The following is a 27,133-nucleotide window of genomic DNA, read 5'->3' as shown; positions in this document are numbered from 1 at the left end:
CACAACTGACATCAGCAAACCGCTCACCCACACGACGCCATACACGCTGTCTGCCATCTGCCCTGTACAGTGAAAACCGGGATTCATCCGTGAAGAGAACACCTTTCCAAAGTCCCAGACACCATCGAATGTGAGCATTTGCCCACTCAAGTCGGTTACGACGACGAACTGCAGTCAGGTTGAGACCCCGATGAGGACGACGAGCATGCAAATAAGCTTCCCTGGAGACGGTTTCTGACAGTTTGTGCAGAAATTCTTTGGTTATGCAAACCGATTGTTGCAGCAGCTCTCCGGGTGGCTGGTCTCAGATGATCTTGGAGGTGAAGATGCTGGATGTGGAGGTCCTGGGCTGGTGTGGTTCAACCCGGTATCACGCCAAAGCGTGTAGAAGACACGCTGGTCCACTCGAAGATGCGTGTAATTGTCACGCTTTGCCTCCTCTAGGCGTGAAAATTAAACGCATGCATGAAGGTGAAGTTACCAATAGAGTACCAGCAGGGGCGATCATTTTCTCAATGCCAACAACTCCCTACGGACCGAATAGAAGCGATTTAGTGCATTCTCCAAAAATCCCCGCGCAAGGTAAGCTTATGATTTTTGTGTTGATATTATGTCTTTATTGTAACTTTAGCAATATGACATCACCATATTAGGCCACAGACAGGTCTGCCTGGACGCAACCTAAGAACCAGCCGGTCACGGCCCGGTTGGGTCATAATTTAAACCATATTTTTTTCTTCGAGCGCGGTCATTTAAGAAATACTGATGTAACTTACAGTGTTCGCTTTTAAAACGGCTTTGAAGAAGCATTTTTATTTTATGGCGTTTGAATCTGACTTAGGAGAGACGTAATGTATGTCTTCTTTTTTAAGATGCCGTGTTTGTCATTATGTGTTTGGTTTTTCTGGAATGCATTGTACAGCACTTTGGGCTGCTCTGAAGGCAGTAGAAATGTGCTATATAAGAAACTAAACAAAACTAAACGTTGTGGATTGAGTGGCCCATGATGGCGGTGGGGTTATGGTATGGGTAGGCGTATGTTATGGACAACGAACACAGGTGCATTTTATTGATGGCATTTTGAATGCACAGAGATACCGTGACGAGACCCTGAGGCCCATTGTTGTGCCATCATCCACGACCATCACCTCATGTTGCAGCTAGGGATGCAACGATTATAGATTTTGTTGGTACGATTATAGTCTGAGGAATAATCACGGTTTCACGATTATTACGATTATTATGCATTTATTCATTTCACAACATAAAATCACATAAACACTCTTTAGATATTAAAGTGTTATTTATTGCTGCCTTTTGAAACAGAAATAACACAGTAACCAATAATACAGCACAAAATAATAATACTAAAGAAAAAAAAAGTCCATCTCTCCTATTGGAATTAAAAAAGGTGACCTCTGCTCTGTAAATATCCATGTCAGTATTTCCCTTTTGAAAATAAATGTATTTGGTGTTTTCATTTCTTTCATTCTTCATTTCTTTTGGACCTGAGGTACAGAACTTGGAAAGATGGTGAAAAATAAATTGACTTATGAATAATACTATAACAGGGATGATAAATCACAATATTAATGAAGTATTATTAATATATGACTAATATTAACTTTATTTATCCCACAGAGGACACTGTTACTAATGAGGGGAATAAACTAAACTATTATTGTAATCAACTGTCATCAATACTTATTCATTTTAATAATCTTTATTCATCTGATTTTACATAAGGCCTGAGAAAATCATGTCTATTATTTTGGTTTGTGAGATCGAGATCGAGCTGCCCACAAACATTTAGGAGGACAGAAACGTGTTGTCAACGCTGCCCAGCGACTTTCATTAATAAAATAGCTTAGATACTGGATCGCTACATTATATTAATCAGCAAAGAGGGGGTAAAATGACTATTTAAATAACTAAACTCAAATCTTCATTGTTTGTAGTGACGCAGATGCAGGTAGGCTAAAGCCTCGTTTATACTCGCGCCTGGCTCCGCTTCGCGAGCCTCCGCTGACTGCGCGCGCTTCACACACGCGCTCGCGCTCTCTCTCACTGCACTATTTCATCTCTGAAGCGGCAGAATGTTCGAGCTAACGAACGTCGCGTCAGGTGGTCCTTGCCTTCACGTCGTGCATTAAAATCGTTTATTGCACAGCCAGAACAGGTTGGCTAGCTGTGCATTATCCCTTATGTATTCACTCTTTAACAGCGATTTTTACGGCAATATTGATGTACCCAAATTTAAAATGGTCCCACACTATCGAATTCAGTCATTTCTCTGGTGGAAATAAAGGATCGCTGTTTGGTTCCTCTGTCATAGTTAATCTAGTAGCCTCCGTGTCTCTGATAAGCACGGCATTTTAAGCTGGTGCACCGCTAGTGTAACTTTGTTTTCGTTTTGCTCATGTTTCAACAGTTCCATTCCATACAACAGAAACACTCGGTGTAGCGGAGCCTTTACGATTAATTAACCGTGACGTTTTAAAGCGCGGTTAATCGTAAAACCGGTAAATCGCTGCATCCCTAGTTGCAGCATGATAATGCACGGCCCCATGTTGCAAGGATCTGTACACAATTCCTGGAAGCTGAAAACATCCCAGTTCTTGCATGGCCAGCATACTCACCGGACATGTCACGCTTTGAGCATGTTTGGGATGCTCTGGATCGGCGTATACGACAGCGTGTTCCAGTTCCTGCCAATATCCAGCAACTTTGCACAGCCATTGAAGAGGAGTGGACCAACATTCCACAGGCCACAATCAACAACCTGATCAACTCTATGCGAAGGAGATGTGTTGCACTGCGTGAGGCAAATGGTGGTCACCCCAGATACTGACTGCTTTTCAGACCCTCTATCATGTGTTTCCAAAACATTCCGGTTCTCTCTTAACCACGCTCTAACATCACACGCAGACGGCAACGTAATCCTGCTAACCTGCGCCCTATCTCTACCTCTTCCACTACACCTCTTTCTTTCTCTGTGGGTCTCTGGAATTGTCAGTCAGCTGTCAACAAAGCAGACTTCATTTCTGTTTTTTCTTTAAAATCCACGCTCAGCATCTTGGGCTTGACTGAGACCTGGATTCATCCAGAAGACTCAGCAACCCCAGCTGCTCCCTCTAATAATTTCTCTTTCTCTCACAACCTACGTCAAGTTGGCCGGAGTGGAGGCACTGGTCTGCTCATTTCTAACAATTGGAAATACTCAACCCGCTCTCCCCTATGCAATTACAACTCCTTTGAATCTCATGCCATTACTGTATCAGCTCCTATAAAACTCCAGATTGTGGTCATTTACCGTCCCCCTGGCCAAATTCTATCCACCTTCCTAGAGGAGCTGGACGGGTTGTTGTCCTCTTTCATGGAGGATGGCACTCCACTCTTAGTCTTTGGTGATTTCAACATTCACCTAGACGAGCCTTATGCTACAGACTTCCATTCACTCCTAGCTTCATTTGACCTCAAACGCCTTACCACCACTATCACGCACAAATCAGGCAACCAACTTGATTTAATTTACACACGCAATTGTACTGCAGATAACATTCTGGTACAACCGCTACATACCTCTGACCATTTCTTCATTAGATTTACATTACATTTTGCTACCCGTGTGTCACCAACCCCCCTACCGGTTACTTTTAGACGAAACCTACGCTCCCTTTCTCCCTCCCATCTCTCCTCTGTAGTATCCTCCTCTCTTCCCTCACCCACCCATTTCTCATCTCTGGATGTGAATGCAGCTACTGACACTTTATGCTCTACCTTAACCTCTTGTCTAGACTACATTTGTCCTCTCTCCTCTAGGCCAGCATGGGCTGCCCCTTCCAACCCCTGGTTATCCGAGGTTCTTCGTGAACATCGGACTAAACTTAGAGCGACAGAGAGAAAATGGTGCAAATTTAGCATCTTCCCCACTGCGTTCAAGCAGGCTCGGGTAACCCCACTGCTCAAAAAACCTACATTAAACACTTCTCTTATAGAAAACTACAGACCTGTCTCTCTCCTTCCGTTCATAGCGAAAACACTTGAATGAGTTGTCTTCAACCAGGTCTCACTGTTTCTTTCACAGAACGACAAATTGGACACTAAACAGTCAGGTTTCAGGAGTGGCCATTGTAGCATATTTGTTCTAAGTGAGATGGACATAATTAATCATAACGGGTTATCAATTATATATCCATCTTCAGGAATTAGCTGTAGCATTAATAGTACAATAAAATGATTAGTTTGTCCGCAGTACGGACCTTCTATTGACTCTAAGGAAAACTATTTCTCTGGCCACAACAAATAATTTCCTCACTGAAACATTGCTCCCCGAGCATGTAACAAGACCGGACGTTAAAGTGACCTCGTTCTGAGAGCAGCAGACACAGACAACCAAGTGTGAATACATATGGATGTTTATTAAACTACACTACAGGGGACATGCAACATCGAACTAGACACAGACATACACACATTAAACATAGATGCCAGCGCAAGGAAGGCATGGAGAGAGAGAGTGAGAGTGTGAGAGAGTAATGGCAAGATTTAGACATCAGCTAACTACAACCTGTTAAGAACCATCAGATAATCACATCACCTTAATTAAAAGGGGTCGAAGCCTAGAAGAGCATCTAAATGGTTAACAAGCGGTTACTTGCATGGGTTTTGTGGGTGCTGAGTAAAGCATCCTGGTGCATGTATAATGCGTAGATTCCTGGTGAATTCCTTTAGGAGTGAAAGCTTCGTCATTCCAGCCATGGGTTGATTAGTCCGAAATGAATCAACAAAGTTACTGAACTTAAAACTGCCAGAAGCTCGGACTCCCCCCGAAAGGGGAGTCGTGAGGTTTCCAAGGTGATAAGTGTGTCTCCAGGGCACCGAAAGGAAAGAGAAGCAGTGCCTTTTCAGTGTGGGAGAAGTTTTATCTGGTTTCCTTGTAAAACCCATTTTGGTTAGTTTGACCAATAACAAGGCATATAGTTTCAGCGGGAAAGTGTTTCTTTGTCGCACTTGACACCTCGTTTGCATGTTTTACGGCTGATCTGGAGACTGGTGTAATTTTCCCCACAGTACATTAAAAATAGTATGATGCATTTCATGATCACATAGTGTACATCATTGTGTGAGGAATAAAGAGCAGATCATTTTGATATCAAGAAAGAGACATCTAAAAGGTATTAAACCAGAGATACATTCATACACCTGAATATGAGTGTTTAGAGCTTACTAATACGAATAACGAGTGGTAACTAGGCTAATATAATAAGGAAACATACAAACAACACGTGCATATACCAGATAGATTTGTGTAACCCAGTAGAATACAATTCTTCAGAAATGGGTTATCTTAATGTATTTGTTTTTATTTAGTCCTAATCCAGAGCTAAAATATGAATTAAATATACATCTCCATATATTGATGTATAAAGAGGTGTGTTCCTTTAAGAGCGTCGTCCAAGTTCAAGGTTGATTGAAATGTACATGTGTATAACGTGGCATTAACCAGCATGTTAGGTGTTTCATTATTTTATTGGTTTATGTGAATTAAGTTCCGCCCTCACGGGTGTTTTGTGTAACGTGAGTGGTTGTTTTTGGGGAGGAGGGAAGTTGGGAAGAAGTGCGGGAGTTCAGTTGAGAGATAGCAGTGTGAGAGAGACGTATTGTTTGCGATAAGAGAATGAATATATTTACAAGTTTAAAAATCTTGAACTTAATGTAGATCGTGTGTGAAACACTGACGTATTCGCTTATTTATTTGTTGAGATCGCCGCGTAGTGTTTTACGGCCATCCGGTGCGGTTAATCTGCCGTTCAGACGCGAATACCGGCTGTGTGAGTATCACTGCGCAATTCTGCGCATCTGAACTGATAAGTTAACGCAACAGTAAAAAAAAAAAGCAAGACTAAAGACAGTTACCGCAGTTGTTTTCCTCCACAACGAGGGAGTACATTTGAGTACCAGATAGCGCCCCAAATACCCGCGTTATTTGGGGTTCCTCTGGCGACGCGGGAGGTGCGTTTCGTCGGCTGACGAGGAGCTGCGCGAGGCCTGCTACAGGATTCCGGAATTGCGGTAGTGTTCACGTGATATTGAGATATCATTGTTTGATTTATTTTGCGCTCAGGAGAGTGAAGAGGCCATTTTCTGTTTCCCGGCCACTACGAACACGAGCCACGATTCAGGCCTGCAACGGGGGGTTTGTGATTGTGTGTGTGTGTGTGTGGGCCCACTATATTGGTTAATTTAGAGTTTTTCAGTGCACTGAACACATAGGTGAATATTCAGAGTATATTTGGTCTTATATATAAGAGTTATTGAATACTGTCATCCCCTTTTGAGTTAATCTGTTCAAATCTGAGGGTATTGGACATATATACTTGCTTTAACTCTGTATATTCGGATATATTGCCTGTCTGGGGTAAATTGTGTCATATTTAAAGGACAAAGTGAGTGAGCGAATATTTCACATTCTGAAATCCCTTTATTTTATCTATTTACATTTCTATAATTCTATTCTAATTAAATACTCTACTTTTTTCATATTTTTACCAGTGTTTTATTCTTTCTAAAGTGTTTATGTTGACTTGATTAGTTAAGGTGCGTATAGATTTAATTCTGCGTAGCTTTCTAAAAGAAAATTATTCATTTAGTGACACCAGAGGGGCCTAACTTCAACATCTGTAGGCATTTTATTAATGAATCTGGAGCACTTTCCTACTTAATTAAAATAAAGACAGGTAGGGGGCGCTACATTTGTAACTCATTAATTATGGTCTAAATAAAGAAAATGCCTCTATGTGGGTGTTATGTATCTTGTAATCGTGGGGGTAGTCCACTGGTCAGCCAGGCCTGGTACCGAGGGTCATTTAGTTCTCTTGGAATGTGTTTGAAGTCCGATGGAGAGACGAGATAGTCGATCTGTTTAGCATCTTTTTGACAGTGGGGGGGGGACAACCCTTGGCAATTAGCACCCATATAACGGTAGAATGTGGGGCCAGGCTGTGAATTATATGCAAATGTCAAAAGGCTAAAAGGGTCTCTTAAGACATAAAGTCCCAACGACCATCAAGGATCATAAGCAGATGTTACACCATTCAACCGAGACCGCGCTACTCTGTCACTGAAGCCCTGCGATTTTGCAAAAGCCCATTCCAAATCATCAGTCCTCATTCTGCTGGATCTATCTGCCGCTTTTGACACTGTCAATCATCAGATCCTCCTGTCCACCCTCTCATCACTGGGATTCCACTTCGCTGGTTTGAATCCTCTCTCACTGGTAGGTCTTTCATGGTGGCCTGGGGAGGGGAGGTATCCAAAGCACATCGACCGGTCACTGGGTCCCATCATACAGGAACATGGATTCTCCTACCATTGCTACGCTGATGACACACAGCTCTACCTCTCTTTTCAACCAGATGATCCAACGGTAGCTGCACGGATCTCAGGCTACCTGGCGGACATCTCGGCATGGATGAAAGAACATCACCTATAGCTCAACCTGGCAAAGACTGAGCTTCTTGTCTTCCCTGCCGCTCCGACTCTACAGCATGACTTCATGATCCAGTTAGGTTCATCAACAATAACCCCATCAACTTCGGTTAGAAATCTTGGTATAATCTTTGATGACCAGCTGACCTTCAAAGACCACATTGCAAAGACTGCTCGATCTTGCAGGTTTGCACTACACAGCATCAGAAAGATCAGGCCCTTTCTGACAGAGCATGCTGCACAACTTCTTGTCCAGGCCCTTGTCATTTCTAGGCTGGACTACTGCAATGCTCTTCTGGCTGGACTTCCATCAAACACAGTCAAACCTCTACAAATGATTCAGAATGCAGCGGCACGACTGGTCTTCAATGAGCCCAAAAGAGCCCATGTTACACCTCTCTTTATCTCCTTGCACTGGCTACCAGTCGCGGCTCTCATCAAGTTCAAGACACTGATGCTTGCTTATAGAACAACCACAGGCTCAGCACCCGCTTACTTAAACTCACTATTAAGAATCTACATCCCCTCCAGAAATCTGAGATCTGTTAATGAGCGACACCTCGTGATACCATCACAGAGAGGGTCAAAATCACTCTTCAGAACATTCTCGTTCACCATTCCTGGCTGGTGGAATGATCTTCCCACCCCTATCCGGAATGCTGGATCCCTGTCAATCTTCAAGCAACAACTGAAAACTCATCTCTTTCGACACTACTTGACTTCATCCTAAACTTAAAAAAAAAAAAAAAAAAAAATTATTTCTCTTTACTTATTCCTTCCATTGATAGCTTGTACTTAATTGAACAGTGCCTGAGACTTGGTGTTGCAAGCACTTCGTCTGTCTGATTGCCTCTTCAAGATGAATCGCTTTATGTATTCCCCAATTGTAAATCGCTTTGGATAAAAGCGTCTGCAAAATGACTTGATGTAAATGTAAACACAGATTTAGACAGATTTGAGAGAAATAGGCCTTTTGTGTACATAGAAAAAGTCTTAGATCTTTGAGTTCAGCTCATGAAAAATGGGGGCAAAAACAAAAGTGTTGCGTTTATAATTTTGGTCTGTGTAGTATGACTATTAACCCTCTAAGCGCCAAAGTCGCAAAATTGCGACAAGACGTTATGCTTAATAAAATAGGCTGTAGATCCTAATATGGTGTAATATCTCATTTGTATTCCCTACCACTAGATGGCAGACATAGTACTTCGATTATAGACCCAAATGACGTCATGTTCCTATTCAAAGTGTTGGAGGAAACAGCAGAGGAAGTGAGTGTTCGTGTCATTGATGCGGAAGCAGTTCAGTTCATAGCGTCTGAGTAAATTTGTGAGATTTGTGAGAGAAAATCGCCAAATGGCTAATAAAAAGTTGTACCGTGAGGATGTGTTGCAAATGTTATTCGCCGATTCTGACTCTGAAGGGGAATATTTGCCTTTTGGAAATGACGATCGGCCGTCTAATGATCGCGCTTCTCCCGGTACATCTTTGCCGCGCAATGGTGCCGCCGAGGAAGGCGCGAGTGTTCACGAAGCACAAACAGATCATTTTGACCATTTGCCCAACGGGGATGGGTGTGGCAGGGGTGAATGTGGTCGTAGTGTCCATAGGAGAGCTGTTGCTAGAGGTAGAGGCAGCAGGGATAGGAGAAATAGGGCTGGAAGTAGCGCTAGCTGTTTGGATCCAGTCAGAGCAACACGGTCTCACCCCTATTCGTCACACACTGCCTTTTGGTCATTTTTCCCCTCACGTCCATAAGCCGACGTTGAGGGTACCCCTCTTCGTCGCGTGGCACCGTAGAGGGTCATAGATTTGAATGCAAATCCCTCATCTTTGGATTTTGACGAAAGGGGGTTAGGCATCCAGCGGTTTTCCTGCGCTTGAAAGTATTGCTTCAGGCGATTGATTTTGTGCTGCAAATGTGTATTTTGCAGTAGCGTGCGTCGTCGCATGGACTGTCACAATCATTGGTGCGGTGACCATACATTTTCGTGGCGCAGAAACCCTTGTCTGAATCGCTACCACGACTAATATATATATATATATATTTTAAAATGGCATAATTACAGGAGTTACAGGACTGCATATTTGCTGTAGGCTTAAACGTGTCTTAATTTAGGTGGGATATTTTATAATTGTTTTTTTTTTTTTTTTTTTTTTTTATTTGGTTGTGTCTCTCATCCAGCGACGCATAGCAACCGTCGCTATGGGTAAACAACACCACTCTGTCCTAGAATTCTGTATGGTCTGGTCCAGACAAAAAAAACAATAGCCTACTTTTATAGATCTTTCTCAATACTGATTATGAAGTTGTGATAAATTAAATAGCATACTGCAGAAATGTTTGTATTAATATTATATGGCCATCCCCAGCCTGGCAAAGAGATGGATGCATTCTGGGAAGTGATGTGTAGTGGGGATTTCTTTAAGACTGCAAGGGAAGCACAGCTTCCCCTATAATGTCGAAAAATTAATGGTAAAATGTGTACTATTGTGTTAACATTTTATTGACTAAAAATGTGTTGGAACACGTTCATCTCGAAGACGAGTTCGTTCAGAATCAGCTACATATAGCAGGTCGCTGACTCGATTTCCTTCTCATACATTCCCGTAGCGTCAGTGCATTTCTCCGTTGAAGCTGAGCGTCCATTGACTTCAATGGGGCTGCTTTGAACAGTTTTTTTCAGCGCTTCCAAACTAGACGGTCATTGGATAAATGCTGCGATTATGTCCCGCCCCCGGACGCTCAGCGTCTCTGGGGGTGAATGGAGGAGTGGGCTGGCCTGGACGCTGAGCTTCTGCGTGATGATTGGAGGGTCTGTCCTTATGATTGACAGCGATTGTGTACAATAAAAAGTCGCTGACACTGAAGCTGTTCGAGCTCAGTCCCATAGCGGCTTTGCACTTGGTTCTTATTAATCATTATATATATATATATATATATAGATATAGATATATATAGATATAGATATAGATATAGATAGATAGATATAGATAGATAGATAGATTTTTTATTTATTTATAATGTTATGTTTTAATATACATGGTGCTAACTCGGAAATTTCAAGATATGCAAGCAAAAAATGCTCCTGACAGCAATACTACACGAGCAAGAGCGCTGTTTTTGTTTCGTTTCTGTGTTTGATCCAAATCTGCGTTGATTTGGGAGAATCACTGATTCACTGAGCCATTCATAAAAACAGTCATTTGATTCGCTCCTGAAGGATTCAGCCGTTTTGAAAGAATCATTTGAATGACTCAGCGATTCAATCACGAACTTCTGCCACCTGCTGGCCGCTTCCCGTCTAAAAGTGAGACACCCCTCGCTGCAGACTGTAGCGCGGTGACGTCCGGTATCTACGTCAGGTATATGTTTACCGCGCATGCGCAAAGTGACGTATGGTATGTCTATGACACGCATGCGCATTGCGTGTGTAATTTGCATTACGTGGTGACGGTAGGTGTTTTTGCGTCGTGCGTGACGTAACACGTCATAAAAACGCATGCGCATACTTAACAGAATACTCTAATAAAATGTAAAAGTATTAAGAACCCTAAGGTGGAAAAAAAAATAAAACAATAAAATGTAATACAGCACATATCCATGATTTTAACCATGTCTCATCTCAGGTAAAATGATACAGAATTACAGAGTTTATTCTGTAATATCTGTGTAGTATTTTATTTACAATTTATTAACATTCTGTTGCACTTTACTTCACTGTGTATATTGTAATATTACCCTTTAACGGCGCCTTATATATTTAGTTGCGCAGCTGGTAAAACGCGTGATTTTCACATTGTGACGCGATCGACTCAGGTTCGAATCCGCCTTTTAGCAAAGTTTTTTCTCCCTTTTCAAATTTCAAATCACATCAAAAAAAGCATTTATTTTCAATAAAAATTAAGGAAATAATCAAAAAGTTGTGAGGGAGGGCTTTATTGTCCCAATAAGGTGATATCCATTTAATAATTTGAATTAAAATTATAATTTACACTCAATACGTTATTATTGCATAACGTTAATGTTTTATAATGTACTACAATACTGAGGTACAGGTAATTACCACTGTTTGCAATAAGTAGTTTAAATAGCAGAAAATCCTGCTATCACTTAGTGCAAATAGCTGCTGCCTTTCTTATTTTAATCTGTCCTCTGTCATGGTTCTTGTTTATTTATTTATTTTGGATAATTTTGGACATTTTTCTTTTGCTTTGGCAATTCTGCATGTGAAATATTTAAGACAATAAAGTAGTTTTAAATTCAATTGACTACATACAGTATATTTTCAGTGTCTGCATCCCATTTTATGCATGGTGCCTCCAAAAAAACCAAACTGATAACAGTGATCTTTTTTTTTTAATTATTATTTCAAAGAACAAAACAGAAAGTATAATTGTATATACAAATATAGATTAAGACTATAGACTATAAACATGACACATGAGAAAGAAAAAAAAAATTGCATCTGCTCATTCTGAAATTCACTTCCATCACTGATAAAACAATCAACCGAGCAGTAGCCCTCAAATTCTTTGAATGAATAAAACCCACACAGGACTCCCCTCCTGTCAGTCCTGACATACCTAGGTGTGCAGTCTTTAAATGCAGTATCTCACTGCACCGTAGGCACTGGTCTGTGAATACGGCACCCAGCACTCCTGTCTGTATTGTGCAGAAAATGCACTCCAGTTCATGACACCTAATTTACATAAAATAACAAACAATATTAAATCATTTTGAGGAAAGGCAAAAGAGCCATACAAGGAAAATATTTTAAATGTATTTTTAAATATTATAGGATGGTGTTAGAAAAAGATTGTTGTTTGCTTTGTCTGTAAAGTACCTAAGAGATTTAATTTATAATCATCATTAACCAACTAAATTAAAAAAGTTTGTCAAGTCAAAATTTAGGTTGGCTTGGCTTGAGAAAGCATAGCCTGAAACAATTTGAAAGTTTTACAGTTGAGGGCAATACAGTCTATCAGGGAAAAAAAACAAAACAAAAAACAGATAGTTGAGATGAGACAGACAGAAAGATGAGAAGAGAGACAGACACTCAAATACTTTTTACAGTATTCACTACATGTTAAGGAGTTAAAGAACTATCTGTCTAGACATATGAAGTGGGCCTCTTCTCTGAATTTCGTCTCACTGATAATGTCCCTAAAAAGTCATATGAACATGAAGGTAAATTTAAGAGGTAATACTTTACAATAAGGTGTCATTGGTTAACACTAGTTAATGTATTAATTAACATGAACTAACAATGAACAATACATTTGTTACAGTATCTATTAATTTTTGATAATGTTAATGCAAAAGATGACAAATATGAGAAACATACACACACACACACACACACACACACACACACACACACACATATATATATATATATGTATGTGTACTTATTTATTTATTTGCAATGCATGCAATTCATTACTTTATTAATATAAGTATTTCTGCTCTATTTTAATACATCTTTAAAGGCTAATTTTAGGCGAAATAAGACTTTTAAAGACCAGCAGCAGAATCCCTGTCACGTCGACTACTAACACATATCATAAAACACGTCATAAATGTTTGAAATCGCACACATTTGCAATGACACTCTCTGTGATTAAGACCAAAGCATCCTTACAATTAAAAGCCAACACAAATGCACATTTTTAAGAAAACAAAAGTAAGTAAATGTTCTGGAAGTGAATGAACCATTATTGAACCTGCGTATTTACGGTAAATACATAGGTAACGTAGGTACGTGACGTCACCGCGCTACTGCGCCTGCGTTATATAGATATACCATACGTCACTTTGCGCATGCGCGGTAAACACATACGTGACGTAGGTACCTGACGTCACCGCGCTACAGTCTGCAGCGAGGAGTACTTGCTAAAAGTAGGCATATTACATTATTTTCCAACATATTTCTATATTCAGAATTTAGTATTTAAAACATTAATCTCATAACATTATGAAATTATAAATACGGTCTAAATGAATAAATGCCACATCTAAATGTCACTTCATGCAGCTTCTGTGCAGTGCTGAGATGAGTTTTGTTTAGATCATTTCATGGATAATAATAGCCAGTCATTCATTCACATTAAGTATTCAGAGAATAATATTGTCTGTTTTCACTTACATCTATTTATTTATTAAATTTTGATTCATTTTGTAGAATTGAATTATAAATTAAGCTGGTATAGTATTGTAAGACATTTTTATGGTATCATGACAATATTATACACCACATTCCTTGTTTCAGTTTAACCTAATTCCCACATTTCCTCCGTCGAGTTTAATATCTTGTTTGTTTGTTTGTTTGTTTGTTCATTCATTCATTCATTCATTCATACATACAGCAGGCTAGGCTAGCGTCACTGGAAAAGACGCCTAGTTGGTACAACAGGGTCACAGAGCATTTTCTTGAAAAGGAACGTAGGGCAGGATTTGCGTATAAATAAATGGACAATTTTTATGATGAAGGCCGAAAATGAGCTTCCCCTCTTTGAAAGACCAGCAGCTGCCACTGGTTTCAATGTAATGGCTACATATTCCCGTGTTTCCTTCACTCAGACATTCATGCTGATTCTTTTAAATGTTTGAGCAAGGATATAAAATATTAAGACTGTACTTTTTCATTATGATTGATATTTTGGCGCAATTTTGTGCAACGAAACCATTGCCCAGCGATTCCACCACGGTAAGTAGCCTACAACAGTCAAATAAGGTTTTTAACGGTTTTAAGTCTGGCAAGGCAAAGTTTACAAGTACCCTGATCACGTTATTCCTGTTTGTTTATCAATTTGAATTAAGGCAGAACAAAAGGATGTGTTAAAAATATAATGATAGAAGAACCCTTGCTCACACAATGACTTCTTTTTAAAGTCATTCATTTTTTATGATATTGTGATTGCATGAATAAATAAGAGGAGCATTTACTTAACGTCTTAGCCTAGTAGTTATTTATATTGTAATATGTAGTTTGTTGATCTATTCTATTTTGGTTTGTTCTTCTCTTTCTCTGCAGGTTCCTTAATCTCATCTTATCCCTCATCTTAATACTTATTAGCAGCATTTTATTTTTAAAAAAAGGCACTTTTAAGAGCCACATTTGTCTTGTTACTTTCTCTACTGTTGTATTGTTTTCTCTCTCTCTCTCTTGAGGTCTTACTGTCTCTCCTCCCTCCCCTTCCAGTGGTGTTTTTGTTTGTCTGTCTTGTATTTTGTTTGTCCCTGTGTTGTTTATATTGTGTGCCGTGTCCGATCCTGAGATGGACCGTCACCTGAAGGAGATTAGTGACCTTGTCGATCAGGCTGCATATCAGGCTCACCTCCAAGCGCTTGAACAGCTCATTAGCATGCACCAGGAAGCAGAACCATCCATCAGTCAGCCTTCCATCAGTCATCTATCCACCAGCCAGCCATCAAACAACAAGCAAGAGGTTAGGTGGATTAAGAGGGACAGTGATGGAAACATTATTTACGGCAGGCCCAGATCATCCCGAAAACAAGGAGGTCAGATTTTTTACATTCATGTTAATTCAATTGTAGACTTTATCTCCAGATCTAGTTTTGCATCTTGAAATGGTATACAACATGATCACAAGTCATGAGTCTGAATTAGAACATATCTGAGGTTATTATTACATACCTGTGTCTAGCATCAGGTAAAGTTTGTTTCATTGAGTGTAAAAAGCAACAGCTTTTTTGCTACAGCAGGTCCCAGTCACAGCCAGAGTCGGAAGACAGGTGTCTCTCATGTCAGGGCTCTGGAAACCAGTGGGGAAGTGACCAGTGACTTTCCTTCCGTTACTGCAGGTGTGTTCTTTATTTTGACTGCACTGGTTCAAAACAATATGTTCATTTAGTATGTTAATATTTATTATTACTACAGTTTTTCAATATTGTGCATTGTTTTAACAGAGTCCTTCCTTCAAGAGCTTAAATGCTCACTGGGTGAGGACATACATGAGGATGAAACACCACCTCAAGCCTCAACAGACTGGTCGACTCGAAAGAGCCTCATATCAGGGTGGTGGGAGAAAGAGAGACCCCGACTGGTCAACACCATGGTGGCTCGACAACATGCGGCAACTCGGATCTGCCAACATTGTGGAAACGGTCCAGCCGTTATCCGTTGTTGTGACTGCCGACCACACCCATTCCTCTGTGGCCAGTGTGATGTCAGGGTCCACCAAGGTCAAGTGTTTCACAACAGGGATTCGATGACACTTGCATTTTTTCATCCGTTGTCTCCCACAACTTGTGTTGTGGAGAGGGTTCTAACCCAGTGTGGTAAGTTGTAGTTTTTGAAAGTCACATAAATAAATGTTATTCTTTAATTCTCATCCATGTGGGTTTTTTTTTTTTTCAAGAGCATCTTGTACCTTTGGAGATGCCAGAGACAATATGCGGTTGTCTGCAAGGCAAGGCAAGTTTATTTTTATAGCACATTTAATACACAATGGTAATTCAAAGTGCTTTACATAAAAGGAAGTGAAATAGTCATTAAAAATAATAAGAAATTAAAAATAATAAAAATCAACAATAAAAACAAAGTGATTTAAAAACTGATTTTAAAAGAAAGTAAAACATTTAAGAATAGAAAGTGATTATACATAGTGCAATCAGTTCGGATGTAGCACAGTGCTCATTCAACAAATGCACAGCTAAACAGATGAGTTTTGAGTCTGGATTTAAAAGTGGCTAATGTTTTAGCACATCGGATCTCTTCTGGAAGCTGGTTCCAACTGCGGGCGGCATAGTAGCTAAAAGCAGACTCCCCTTGTTTTGTGTGAACCCTTGGTATTTCTAACTGACTCGATCCTAATGATCTGAGTGGTCTGTTAGGTTTATATTCAGTGAGCATATCTCCAATGAATTTAGAGACTTATAAACGAGTAAAAGTACTTTAAAATCAATCCTAAATGTAACTGGAAGCCAGTGTAAGGACCTGAGGACTGGTGTAATATGCTCAAATTTTCTGGTTCTAGTCAGAATCCTGGCAGCAGCGTTCTGGATGAGCTGCAGCTGTCTAATGGTCTTCTTTGGAAGGCCGGTGAGGAGACCATTACAATAATCCACCCTGCTGGTGATAAAGGCATGAACCAGTTTCTCCAAGTCTTGACTGGAAACAAAACATCTAATTCTTGCAATGTTTTTGAGATGATAGTATGCTGATTTAGTTACTGCTTTGACATGACTACTAAAACTAAGGTCTGTCTCCAGAATCACCCCAAGATTTTTGACTTGGTTTTTAGTTGATTGACCCCTAGAGTCAAGGTATGCATTCACCTTGATAACTTCATCTTTGTTTCCAAATGCAATGACTTCAGTTTTCTCCTTATTTAACTGAAGAAAGTTCTGGGACATCCAACAGTTTATTTCATCAATGCATTGGCAGAGGGAGTCAATGGTGCTGTAGTCATTTGGAGATAAGGCTAGGTAAATCTGCGTATCATCAGCATAGCTGTGATAGGCAATTTGGTTCTTTCTCATTATTTGACTTAGTGGGAGCATATACAGGCTAAACAAGAGCGGTGCAAGGATTGAGCCTTGTGGGACTCCGCATGTCATGGACGTCCACTTAGACTTATGCTCTCCTATACTCACATAATAACCTCTCCTCACCTCTATACTCACATAATAAGTATGACCTGAACCATTTGAGTACCATCCCAGAAAGCCCAATCCAGTTTTCCAGTCTCTCTAGAAGTATGTTATGATCAACAGTGTCAAACGCAGCACTAAGATCTAGTAGTACCAGAACTGATATTTTGCCTGAATCAGAATTGAAGCGAATATCATTTATTATCTTAATGAGTGCTGTCTCTGTGCTATGATGTGCTCGGAAACCAGATTGAAAATTGTCCAGGTATCCATTTAAGTTTAAGTAGTTGTTCAGCTGATTAAAAACTACCTTTTCAATAATCTTACCTATGAACGGAAGATTTGATATTGGTCTATAGTTGTTCAACATTGTGTTATCAAGATTGCGCTTTTTCAGAAGGGGCTTAACAACTGCAGTTTTCAGGGAGTTTGGAAAAGTCCCAGAAAGAAGTGAGGCGTTCACCACTTCTAAGAGATCTGCTTCCAAACAGTTAAGCACACTTTTGAAAAAGATGTGGGAAGTGTGTCAAGATAGCAGGTTGATGATTTAAGGTGCTGTACTATTTCTTTCAAAATTTTGCAATCAATTGCTTCAAAAACAGACATAGTCACTTCTTTTGAAATTGCGGTCGAATCTGTGTGACCTCTGCAAAAGTAGATATGCCAATCTCCTTTCTGATATTATTGATCTTCTCAGAAAAGAAGGAAGCAAACTCATTGCATTTACTGTCGGAGAGCATTTCACTGGGAATCTGACTTGGGGGTTTGTCAGTCTCCACAGTAGCAAAAGAGTGCGAGAGTTGTTTAAGTTACTGTTTATAAGGTTTGAGAAGAAGGTCTGTCTAGCTGTGGCTAGTTCCACATTGAAAGCATGAAGGCTGTCTTTATAGATGCTATAGTGAATTTCAAGTTTTGTCTTCCGCCACATCCGCTCAGCTTTTCTGCATTGTCTTTTCATACTCTGCACTGCTGTTGATTTTCTCCATGGTGATTTTTGTCTGCCATTCTTCTTGCAGACCCTTGTTGGAGCAATATCATCAATAACATTCTTAACTTTTGAGTTAAAGGAATCCAGGAAAAGATCAACAGAGTCTGCAGAAATGCTTGGTGTTAGATATAGCCTTCATAAATAGCGCACTAGTGTTCTCATTAATGCATCTCTTTCTGACAGAGATAGATCTAGATTCAGTGGTAACAGAGATCAATATATCAAAGAAAATACAGAAGTGAACAGATAGTGCTACATCCTTAACAACAATGGATGAAATGTTTAGACCTTTACTGATGAGTAAATCTAGAGTGTGTCCACGATTGTGTGTGGGTCCATGCACATGCTGGATCAGATCAAAAGTGTTTAAAACAGTAATAATTTCCTTTGCAGTTTTGATTTCTGCATTATCTATGTGAATATTAAAATCCCCTGCAATAGTAAAACAGTCAAACTCTGAGGAAATCATTGATAACAGTTCTGTGAACTCTTCAACAAAGGCTGGAGAGTATTTTGGAGGCCTGTAAATAATGATGAACAGAATGCGTGGAGCACCTTTCAGCACAATACCTAGGTATTCAAAAGACAAATACTGACCAAATGACACTGGCTTGCATTGATAAACATCTTTAAATAGAGCAGCTACACCTCCACCTCTCCTAACAGTCCTGCAGACACTTGTAAAGTTAAAGTTAGGAGGGGCTGTTTCATTGAGGACTGTTGCACTGCAGCTGTCTTCAAGCCATGTTTCATTTAGAAACATAAAGTCCAGGTTGTTTGTGGTTATAAAGTCATTGATCAGAAATGATTTATTTTTTAGTGAGCGAATGTTTAAAAATGCTAACTTGATGGAATTACATTTTGTCTCTACAGCAATCTTAGATTGACGCATTACAGGCCGCAGATTAGATGGGTCAGCCATACGGCTTGAGAAGGCCTTAGACTTTCTATCACGTGATAAAACAGAAATATAGAAGGCTACAGGCACACTGGGTTCCCGCTTGTTCTGTGAACATTTGTGAGTGTTACTGCTAATATAGCGGGGACCCGACACATATCACTGAGAACTGTTATCAGTTGTTTTTGGTTCACCTACGGCCGATGGAGGAGGGTTTGGGCCCTGTCGTTGTGGCAGTGGTCGGAGAGCTCTCGCAGGAGGAGGAGGGAGAGCTGGGCCTGCTGTCTTTGGTGGTTGTGGGGCCCGCCGTTTTTTAGTTGATATCTGGGGGCTTGCAGCAAACGAGTGGGAGAGTTTGGTCCCAGCATACACCAGTTCCTCCATTTTCTGTGAGAAGCTTAGAAGTGGAGATTCTGGAGAGAGGGATAGTGTGTCTGGCGAGCGGGGCTCTGGCTCTGGTGTTTCCGGTGGCTGTGATATGTTGTCCTGGCTTCCCTGGCTGTTTTCCAGATAGTTGTCCTTGGGTGCTGAGTCTTGGAGCTGATGTAGTACGTCACAGTCTGTGATGAGCTGTGTGGGCAGGGCTTAGCTGGGATAGTCTCTGTGAGGAGAGCTTGTTTTGGCTGCGTGGTGTTATCAGTGTCCTTGTGGGATGTGTCAACCACATGATGACTCTGAGGCTGACATGAAGTCCTGTGGTCACTCATATTCTGTCCAGGTGTGTGTGTGCCATTGAGGCCGAGTGGATTGGCACACACCACTGAAGGATGACGGAGGGAGAAATAGATATTGTCCTTTAGCACTCTCGCACCAAGTTTGTTTGGGTGGAAGCCGTCCAGTTTAAACAGTTGTCTATGGCCCCAGAAAATATTGAAGTTGTCGATGAAGTTGACTCCTTTTGTACTGCAGGTTCTTTGTAGCCATGTATTCAGCCCAAGCAGCCGTGAAAACATGTTAGTTCCCCTTGCTGAGAGTGGTCCACTGATGAACGACTGAACTTCAAGTCTTTGAAGTGTTTCAAAGAGTTCACTGAAATCCTTCTTAAGCAGTTCTGACTGCTCTTTCCGAATATCGTTCTTCCCCACATGGATGATGATTCGATTTGCAGTCTTGTGCTTCATCAGAATGTTCCGAAGTTCCTTGTTCACATCAGAGACGGTTGCTTGAGGAAAGCAGCATGTAGTTGTAGTCCTGCTACTGATGTTTCTGATAGTAGAGTCACCCACTATCAGAGTCCTGGGCTCGGCTGCGCTCTGAGCTGAACGCCGCTGTCTGCTCGACCTTGAGTGCCTGTTAGTAGCGATGTTAGCTGCTGGCTGATACGATCCATGTTTTGTCACATTTGGGGATTCCTCACCCACATTCATTAATGCTTCAAATCGGTTCTCAAGATGTATAGGGGGTTGTAAAATGCCAGTGTTTACAAGTCTTGTCATAGCCGTATCTGGGGTAGAGGATGCTACCGCAGCAATACGAGATACTCGTGACAATCTGATGTCTCGAGTGCTTTTGGGTCTCGTTCCCTGTTTGTGCCATCGATTAGTCTGTCGATCAGCTTGTTCTTCTACACTTTGTATAAACTGTTGAGATTCACTAGATTCATAGGACTCACCGGCTGTTTGCCGCGGTGGTCCGTGATGACGATCTGCTGTGTGTTCCACCTGTTTTGGAGGTCCAGCAAGTAACTTTGTTTCAAGAACCACAATCCTTTGTAGAAGTCTGTGGCAGTTCATGCAGCAAGTAGATTCCACAGGGGGCATTTTCTTTCCCGTCTGTTTGAATGTAGGCAGCTGTGTTTTCCTGTCTCCGGAATGTAAACTGCTGGCAGTGGGAGGCAAAGAGTCTTCCTTTTCTAAAAACGGTGTTGTTTGAGCACTGTGCTGATATGCTGAAGTTAAAACCTCGTATATACTCCATCTCACTTTGTCACAACTATGAACATATAAAAATCATGATTATGTTACATTCATACATGTTACATTGTGGAACACATATCCAGAAATTTTCTTTATCATGGCTGGAAATTCAATTCAATAGGTTGTGTGTTGATTAGATTGTCTGGGCCCACCTATGTGGAGGAAAACAGTTAACCTTTGTTTGTATGGGGATAGTTAATTTGCCTGACAAAAGTGTGACTTCCAATAGAGTGCCTTACAAAATGTTTGTAGAAGTGTCCTCCTGATCCATCCTTATTCAAAGGTTCCCATATCAGTTGTCAGAATGACACAGTTTGCGTCTGTCAAAATTAACTGTGAGTATATATTTCCTTCTTTTTCCAGGGCGATATGATCTCAGATTGCCTCAGATTAGATGCAAGGCATGTGAAGCCACTTGGAGTCCTGGAGTGGATGACCTGATCCATAATGACTACTCGCCTGCCACTTCTCACCATTCAACTGTGTACGCGACAGATGTCCTTTTTTCTTTTGAAGAGCTGAAGATGGCAGCACCAGGGATGTCTAGCCAAGCATTTCTTAGAATTCTGGATCAACGCACTGTTCGCTTTGGCCGTGTAAGTATTTGTGGTAATAACTGCGTAACTCAATAAATGATACTATGAGGGCATGATGATGATGATAGAAAGTACACATGAACATTTGCACTGTTTAGGAAAAAAGTTGTTAAATTTAGACCCTTTATAAACAACCATAAACTCATGTTCTCTCATCAGTCATGCAGTTTGCACTGAAACATTTCTGAAAAAACAGGTCATTCTGAAGATCTCAACTTCAACTCCATTGGCTACAGACTTTGACATCATCTCCCCAATATCATTTCCTTATCCAGAAGTGTTCCCTTGGATTAATGGGCCAAACATCCCCCAAATACACCAGTGTATAGTGTATGAGTGAAGTTTACACATTGTTAATTTCCTTTATGTATTCTAAGGATTGGTTACAAAATTAGTACAAACATCCCGAAATGTATCCATTTAGAGAATTTTACTTCAGTGCAGTACATATTTAATTTGATCTGTTTTACTGTTCTCTTTTACTGAACTCTTTTGAAACATAGTGGTAACATCACAGCAGACAAAAGCTTCTTGGAGTGGGAAGCTGTCCGATTCGAAGTGGACAAATTATGCCAGGAGGACCACTTTGACTGCCCAGCGTGCAGCCCAGACATGCTTGCAGTATCTGTTGATGGAAACCGCAAGCACTACAGATTCAAAAGTGCAGCAAGGTATTTACAAAATCCTGTGTGTGCATTGAAGGTTCATTACTTTGAAAGCAACTGCTGTGAATTGAAAATCATATGAATATTTAAAGTTAATATGTATCTTTTATTTAGATCGGAGGAACAAGCCATCTTTGATGGCGTGTTCATCGCGAATGATGATGACGTCGCAAGATTCGTGGACTATGTCCATACCTCAACCAGTCATGTAAACTTGCACAACTTCAATATATTTACCTATAAAACACCACGTCCTATAGAGAACTTTGTTTGAACAAGTTTGGACTGTTAACCATCTTCCATGTTTTAGGTCTCTGGAAGAGGTGTCTGTGGAGGGCAGTGGTCAGCGGCGCGCAAAACGTCTCAGAAGTCCTCAGGAAAAACAGACGAGGAGGGCCTGGAACTCGCTGTATGTCGTCATGGGGTTCTCCTTCGTGCCCTTAATATGTTCAGGGGGGAGATTTTTGCCTACCTCCTGTACCTCCAAAAGCAAATGGCCTGTAAGCAAGTGACATTTTTCACTATGGATGTGGCATGCAAGTACTGGCCTTACCTCCGGAGAGTGACAGAGAAATGCCCTGAGCTTCAGGATCTCCTCACCATGAGGCCATTTCTTTCTGTTTTTCATGCCAAAGCTCATGATTTCAAATGTGAGGTAAGAAAAAAGGATTGTCCATGACATTTTCTTTCCCTGAAAACCCTGCATAAGATTGTTGCCACTTAGGTTTTGTTTTTGGTTTTATTTTTTAAAGGTAAAATGGAGTGGAGCGTATCAGGAGGGGGCTGGTTCGACTCTTGGGGAAGAGGTGGAGCAGTGCAACGCCTTCCTCTCAAGGATTGCTGTTACCACAAAGCACATGTCAAAAGCAGGTAAGGTAACCAGTACATTTTGATCCTGATGACAATGGTGAGCCACTTTGAGCTCATGCATGTATGCTGACTCTGAAAATATAAAGCTCAGAATATTCAACACAAATGGATGGATCGATTACAATACCATCATCCTATTTTATTTGAAGGGAGGATAATAAGGAGGGGCAGTGTGATTAAAAAAATACACGTCAGAGTACCATTTGCCTACTGTCCTGCGCCATTGTTTCATGCTACTACTTCACTATCCTGTGCTATTTACCTACTAACCCTTTCATGGGACTAGGGCTGGTTATCGAGTTCGATACTTTTTAGGTACCAACCGAATTGCCTCGATACTATCGAGTATCGAAACTCGTCTTGTTTTTCGGTACCAAATTTCGATACCTAAGGGGTTAATCTCGTAAACGTCAGTGCATGGGGCATTATTAGCTGTGGCGGAAAAACACTAGTTTACGCGGTTGCCCAAAAAGACGCGGTGTGTGTGTAAGCGTCATAACCCACATAGATGGAAAATATGGTACCATGTACCCATTGTATATGGGTGGGACAAGACCCACCCACTTTCAATTTTACCATCTCTAATTCAGCGCATAATGTCTGTTCACTTTTCAGAGCGCCGTCAGTCAAATTGTCCATTCCACTTGAGGAATGCCTTAATAAATTAAACTCCATTCCGCTTTTTAGCTTTAGCGTTGATTTCAAAATAAATGAATAACGCAGTCAGCACGGCACAGTCCTCCGTCAGATGAGATGTTGTCAGGCTATGTGTCATTAAAACTCAGAAAATTAAAACTGTGTCAGCCGTGATTTTAAGTGTAAAATAAAGGTCATCAAACTGAAAAATTTAACCAATTAATTTTTTGAGGTAATGCAATGTTGTTAAAACGGATTTATATATATTTATTTCATAAAATTGGTATCAGAAAAAGTATCGTTCAGGAACCGGTATCGAAGTCAAGGTATCGGTATCAAATTACTTTTAACGATACCTAGCCCTACATGGGACAGTAATCAAATGGCACAAGACAGCAGATTAGTACCATAGTACTATACTGTAAGTTATTATCTCGCAAAAGTTTGTGGTACCTAACAAGTCTGCACACTGTTTCTTCTCCTACTGCTACTGGAAAGAAGGGTGATAATCTCATATTTTTTATTTTTGCAGGACGCATAGACATGCTGACGGTCATGGCCATGCGCTGGAACCAACGAAAGTTTGACAACTTGGCTTCCGCCCTTGCCCGCCGATATCGGAAGGTAAAGACACCAGTTTTCCCTTATGCAACATTCATAGCGATATTGTAAAATAAAGTGGCATATATCTCAAAAATATAGGGAAGACTTGCCCAGATATTCTTCAATACAATAGAATATACGGATGGTTTCATGTGTAGTGTCAATTGTATTTTTCAGTGTCTTAATATAAAATATTAAATGTTCATACCACATACCGGTATATTGATTGTCCACGTATATACGAATATACTGTATATTTAATCAGTGTTGTATGTAGTTTTCTAATAGTGAAGGTACTTAACAATCCTTATCAACAATAGTCAAAGTTGTAAGCATTTCCCTCATTGTCATTTGTGTTTGAAGGCCACAATAGCCCTGCAATGCCAGTTGCATAACATGGAGGCCATGAAAATGGAAATGGACATCACAGACAATCAACTGGAGAGCTGGATCATTGATATCAATGAGTGGGCAGAAGGTAGAATATACTGTCTTATACTGTTTGATATGCTGCTTGATGCATCACTTCTGACTAAGCTTGGCTGCAATTCCAAAGAGGCTCATTGTAATCGTAGTCAAAGAGCACATACTCTGATTGCTGATGACATGTGGAAAAGATTATCCCCATGGGGACAATATAGAACCTAACTAACCTAACTATACTCAACCTTAGCTACAAGTGTAGCCTCAGTTACAGAGAAATATGAAAATATTGTTTAGGCTTTATTTTGCTTATACACCAGAAATAATATTTTTTCATGGAATCAAGTATATTTCTTATCTCTTCATTTCTTCCTCTCAGCAACAACATCCCCAAACGATGCTGATCTTGCTGCTGTAGCCAGCCGAATTGAGGAGCTGGTGGCAAATGTTAAGAGGAGGTCCCAGCGTCTTTATAAAGATAATGACGGATGCAAAGGACGTGCCCGGATCCGCCGAAAGATCAGGGAGGGAAAAAAATGTTTACTTTCTGTAGTGGAAAAGTATAACACCTTGGTTCCTAATGCAGAACATCTGACCTTAGACACCATTCTATCTGACGAGATTGTTTGGCCATGGCAGCTTACACACGGTGGTATGTACACAATTCCGTTGACTATGTGAAATAGTCACATAGTGGCACAAAATCTATCATGCCTCAAATACAACTGACTTGTTTCATCTATGTATTCCAGACTCTGTAGATCTAAGGACGAAGAGGAAGGCGTTCGACATGGTGATGGCAGTAAGGAGACTTGAGGAGGAGAAGAGGATTCTTATTGCAGAGATGAACAAGCATTGGAAGTCTCTTTGCACCCGTGCAGACACTCTGAAGCACATGTCATCCCGGCTTTCTAATGTGACATCAGGTACAGTATGTTTTTGTGTTATACTTGGCATACATTACAATATTGCTGAAAGTTTCTAATTAATAAAGGCTCAATTTGTTTTAACATGTAAGGTGAGACGTGGGGCCTGCTTCAAGATGGGATCCAAGGTCTACAGAGCTTGACGATGAAGAACAAACAAGCAAGCAACAGCCTGGCAAAGCATGCAAAGAACTGTTATGTTCAAGTTCTGACTGAAACAGAAATTAACTTTGATAGTGATTCTGAGGAATACCATACCAGTAGTGACTCTGAGCACGATTAAACAGTATTTTCATGGCCAGAGTCCTTTTTTATGCTGTTGTGTGCTGGGGAGGCAGCATTAAGAAGAGGGCTGTTGGGACAGGCTGGTAAGGAAAGCTGGCTCTGTGTTTGGCATGGAGCTGGAGTTAATCATTTAACAAACCAAGGATAATTTGCAGAAGCAGTCTTCTGCATGCTCAACATTGAGGAGGTCCTTTGTCCCCAGGGCTAACCAGCAACTCAATGTCACACAAAAGGGTAGGGGAGAAATGGACTTTTCAGCATGAGTCTCTCCCTGCCCATCACATCACTTTGTCTGTCTATTGTCTAGTATCCACTATCCATTTGACTCTCTTACAGGCTACATTAGCCCCTCTACACAGTTTGGACTGTGGTCCCATTATTTACCCCTGTTGGCTTGTATAAACTTTTTCTTTTGAATTTAATATAAGTGTCTGTTCTACTTATCTTATCTACTTTGTATTGTTTTTAAGCAATCCTATTATGCTTACACTCTTGTTTTTTCCATAGTCATATTTAACAACATGCACAGCTTTGCACTAGGGCTGTGTGATATTGAAGAAAAGTTTGATAATTCACTAAATGCGATATTCGATATGTGATACGATAATGCTTAAAGTGTGTAAAATAAACTTAAATTATCTTTAAAATATATTTAAAATTATATAACCTACATGTGTTTCTTTTTATGACAAGAAAACATCCTTATAACTTGTGAAAGTGAACATCAGTGTTTTACTGTAGCATAAGAAGTGTTATTTTAACATCAGTGTAAACCACAGGGTTTCAGGTTATCCTACATTATTTAATAAAAGATACTGAATCATAAAATGTAAAAATAAAATATTGCTTAGTTTTCACTGTATGAATTAAATATATCCTGATACTTATCAAAGCTACAAAACTTTGTCTTTTGTTCATGACCCCAGTTATTGCAAGCTGTTGCGTTATGCATATTGCGATATACAGTATACATTTGGGATATTTCAATAATTTCGATATATTGTGCAGCCCTACTTTGCACTGATTAAATCCCAGCACTGTTAACTTTTGCACTACCACCACTGCAAATCACTCCATAGCTGCCCATCATGTATCACAGGGTCAGTCTCTACCAGGCCTTTGTAATCACTTGACATGCTCTTCACTTTTTGTATTTGTCTGAGTGATTTTTGTTGTGTGTCTGAGCTATGTGTGTTGTTTTTGCGGTTGTACAAGCTAAT

At 40.4% G+C, this 27,133-nt stretch overlaps 1 protein-coding gene across 5 annotated transcripts; it reads left to right on the top strand.

The window, feature by feature from the left end:
* The first annotated feature begins 28 nt into the window (after positions 1–28).
* Positions 29–27,133, top strand: LOC131531206 (uncharacterized). 5 transcript variants are annotated; one of them, XM_058761815.1, is made up of 16 exons: positions 29–582; positions 14,526–15,013; positions 15,215–15,316; positions 15,422–15,793; positions 15,874–15,929; positions 21,273–21,505; positions 21,702–21,835; positions 22,009–22,176; positions 22,285–22,378; positions 22,481–22,825; positions 22,923–23,040; positions 24,209–24,300; positions 24,643–24,757; positions 25,082–25,354; positions 25,455–25,628; positions 25,721–27,133. In XM_058761815.1, the coding sequence occupies exons 5-16, from the start codon at positions 15,908–15,910 to the stop codon at positions 25,909–25,911; spliced, it is 1,959 nt and encodes a 652-aa protein (XP_058617798.1). In that variant the 5' UTR covers positions 29–582; positions 14,526–15,013; positions 15,215–15,316; positions 15,422–15,793; positions 15,874–15,907; the 3' UTR covers positions 25,912–27,133. The 5 variants fall into 5 exon arrangements, with proteins under 5 accessions (XP_058617798.1, XP_058617797.1, XP_058617799.1 ...); XM_058761814.1 differs by lacking the exon at positions 29–582 and adding an exon at positions 5,601–6,075; XM_058761816.1 differs by lacking the exon at positions 29–582 and adding an exon at positions 13,370–14,198.

This window comes from Onychostoma macrolepis, chromosome 22 (assembly GCF_012432095.1).
Source record: "Onychostoma macrolepis isolate SWU-2019 chromosome 22, ASM1243209v1, whole genome shotgun sequence".
Taxonomy (NCBI): Eukaryota; Metazoa; Chordata; class Actinopteri; order Cypriniformes; family Cyprinidae; genus Onychostoma; species Onychostoma macrolepis.
Note: the sequence above shows the minus strand (reverse complement) of the source record. Positions and strands in the feature narration are given on the sequence as shown.